Source organism: Babylonia areolata, chromosome 8 (genome assembly GCF_041734735.1).
Source record: "Babylonia areolata isolate BAREFJ2019XMU chromosome 8, ASM4173473v1, whole genome shotgun sequence".
NCBI lineage: Eukaryota > Metazoa > Mollusca > Gastropoda > Neogastropoda > Buccinidae > Babylonia > Babylonia areolata.
Window position 1 is genome coordinate 38,765,941 of NC_134883.1, and position 2,500 is coordinate 38,768,440.

Consider the following 2,500-nt stretch of genomic DNA (forward strand, 5'->3'; position numbering starts at 1 on the left):
ACTTAAGAACAACACATCACGTGTAATGATCCTGACATAAACTTAAGAACAACACATCACGTGTAATGATCGTGACTCAAACCTAAAGAACAACACATCATGTGTAATGATCCTGACATAAACTTAAGAACAAAACATCACGTGTAATGATCCTGACATAAACTTAAGAACAACACATCACGTGTAATGATCGTGACTCAAACCTAAAGAACAACACATCACGTGTAATGATCGTGACATAAACCTAAAGAACAACACATCACGGGTATAGATCGTGACATAAACCTGAAGAACAACACAGCGTGTGCAATGGTCGCAACATAAACCTAAAGAACAACACAGCATGTGTAGCAGTCGTGACACAAACTAAAGAACTACACATCATGTGTAATGATCGTAACATAAACCTAAAGAACTACACATTACTTGCAATGATCGTGACACAAACCTATAGAATTACACAGCATGTGTAAGGGTCGTGACACAAACTAACGAAGTACACAGCACGTGTTATGACCATGAGACACAAACTTAATGACGAGAAACAGCGGAGAACGTGAAGCCGCGAATTTCAACACTGAAAAATCCGCGTGGCCACACACACACACACACACACACACACACACAGGAGTGACTCACCAAGGTACGTGACAGAGCGCCCCTGATGATCAGGGCACACACGTGACTGGGGTTCAACTTCAGACCCTCATCCACGTCTCTCAGGGCCTGGCGGAGAAAGGAGTGTCTGTGTCACGTGTCTCCACACCCCTCACACCACATCACACCCCTCACACCACATCACACCCCTCACACCACATCACACACCTCACCACTCATCAACAACAACAGCCATAACAAACTGGCGGAGAAAGGAGTGTCTGTGTCACGTGTCTCCACACCCCTCACACCACATCACACACCTCACACCACATCACACCACACCACATCACATACCTCACACCACATCACACACCTCACACCACATCACACACCTCACACCACATCATCAACAACAGCCATAACAAACTGGCGGAGAAAGGAGTGTCTGTGTCACGTGTCTCCAACCCCTCACACCACATCACACCCCTCACACCACATCACACCCCTCACACCACATCACACACCTCACACCACATCACACACCTCACACCACATCACACACCTCACACCACATCATCAACAACAGCCATAACAAACTGGCGGAGAAAAGAGTGTCTGTGTCACGTGTCTCCACACCCCTCACACCACATCACACACCTCACACCACATCACACACCTCACCACTCATCAACAACAACAGCCATAACAAACTGGCGGAGAAAGCAGTGTCTGTGTCACGTGTCTCCACACCCCTCACACCACATCACACACATCTCACCACTCATCAATAACAACAGCCGTAACAACCTGGCGGAGAAATGACCTCTCTGACCACTTTGTGGTGTCTTTTCATACTAAACCCAGAAAGCTTGCCATGATGAAGAAACATGTTTCCTCACGCAGTTACATACATGTAAATGTCGATCTTTTCAAAGCTGTTTCTAAAGCACTAAACACTCAGTTTGTGTTCCAATGATCCCATCACCTTTACAGAACACTTCCCTCCAAGAACTGCTAGGTAAGCATGCCCCTCTGGAACAACACATGTGCTGTGTTATTGTTGTTCATCGATTTTACGTCCGTTCACTAAGAGTGATATTAGACCCCCCAAAAAAATGATAGTAAAAAAGGAAGGAGGAACTACGTGCGAATATGGGGATTGGGGGGGATGTTGGGGGCGGAGGGGGGTGGTACAATTATGAGCTCGGGTATGGGAAATGTGGCCTGAGTGGATGCACTCTGTGTGTGTGTGTGTGTGTGTGTGTGAGCGCAAACGCACGCGAGTGTGTGATGATTCCTTAATGCTTCGATATTTTGTCATTCCTGATTTTTAGATTCGAAGAAAGGAGAAAACCGAGCACTACATCCATAAAGTACTTTCATGTTGGAGCGTTTGATAAAACTCACTCACTCACACACACACACACACACACACTCACTCACTCTCTCTCTCTCACACACAGAGGAAATCAATTAACGTTGGCGATTCAAAAATATTTTCAACAGTGTTTTAAAAGTACTGGGATATATAACATCACAGATGAGGACATGTTCAGGGGTGATGTTTTGTTAGCAAATACATGTACTACTAATAATAATAATAATGATATCAATAATGGTCATAATAACATTCTGGTACTGCTGATAAAAAAAATTATATCAATATTAATAATGATGATAATAATGATATTTCGGTATGTTTGGTTTTAAAAACATTATTTTCCATCTACACATAAGGGACGTTATTTTTCTACATTGCTTATCGTGAAATTCGTGTACTTTGTAAGGTACTTCGTAAGGAAAATCTGAAACTGTCCACTTGATCATTTTAACAAAATTCAGAAAGATATGGTTACCAGCAGAGCATGATTGTACAGCCTTGCAAACATAAAACATTAAT

The 2,500-nt window shown here is 43.2% G+C and overlaps 1 protein-coding gene across 5 annotated transcripts in view; it reads right to left on the reverse strand.

The window, feature by feature from the left end:
• LOC143284780 (uncharacterized) overlaps positions 1-2,500 on the reverse strand; it is a 124,863-nt gene that overhangs the window by 88,766 nt on the left and 33,597 nt on the right. For all 5 annotated transcript variants that reach the window (XM_076591780.1, XM_076591778.1, XM_076591781.1 and 2 more), the window contains one exon: positions 640-726. In XM_076591780.1, the coding sequence (XP_076447895.1) occupies positions 640-726 (87 nt within the window). The remainder of the gene's footprint in view (positions 1-639; positions 727-2,500) is intronic.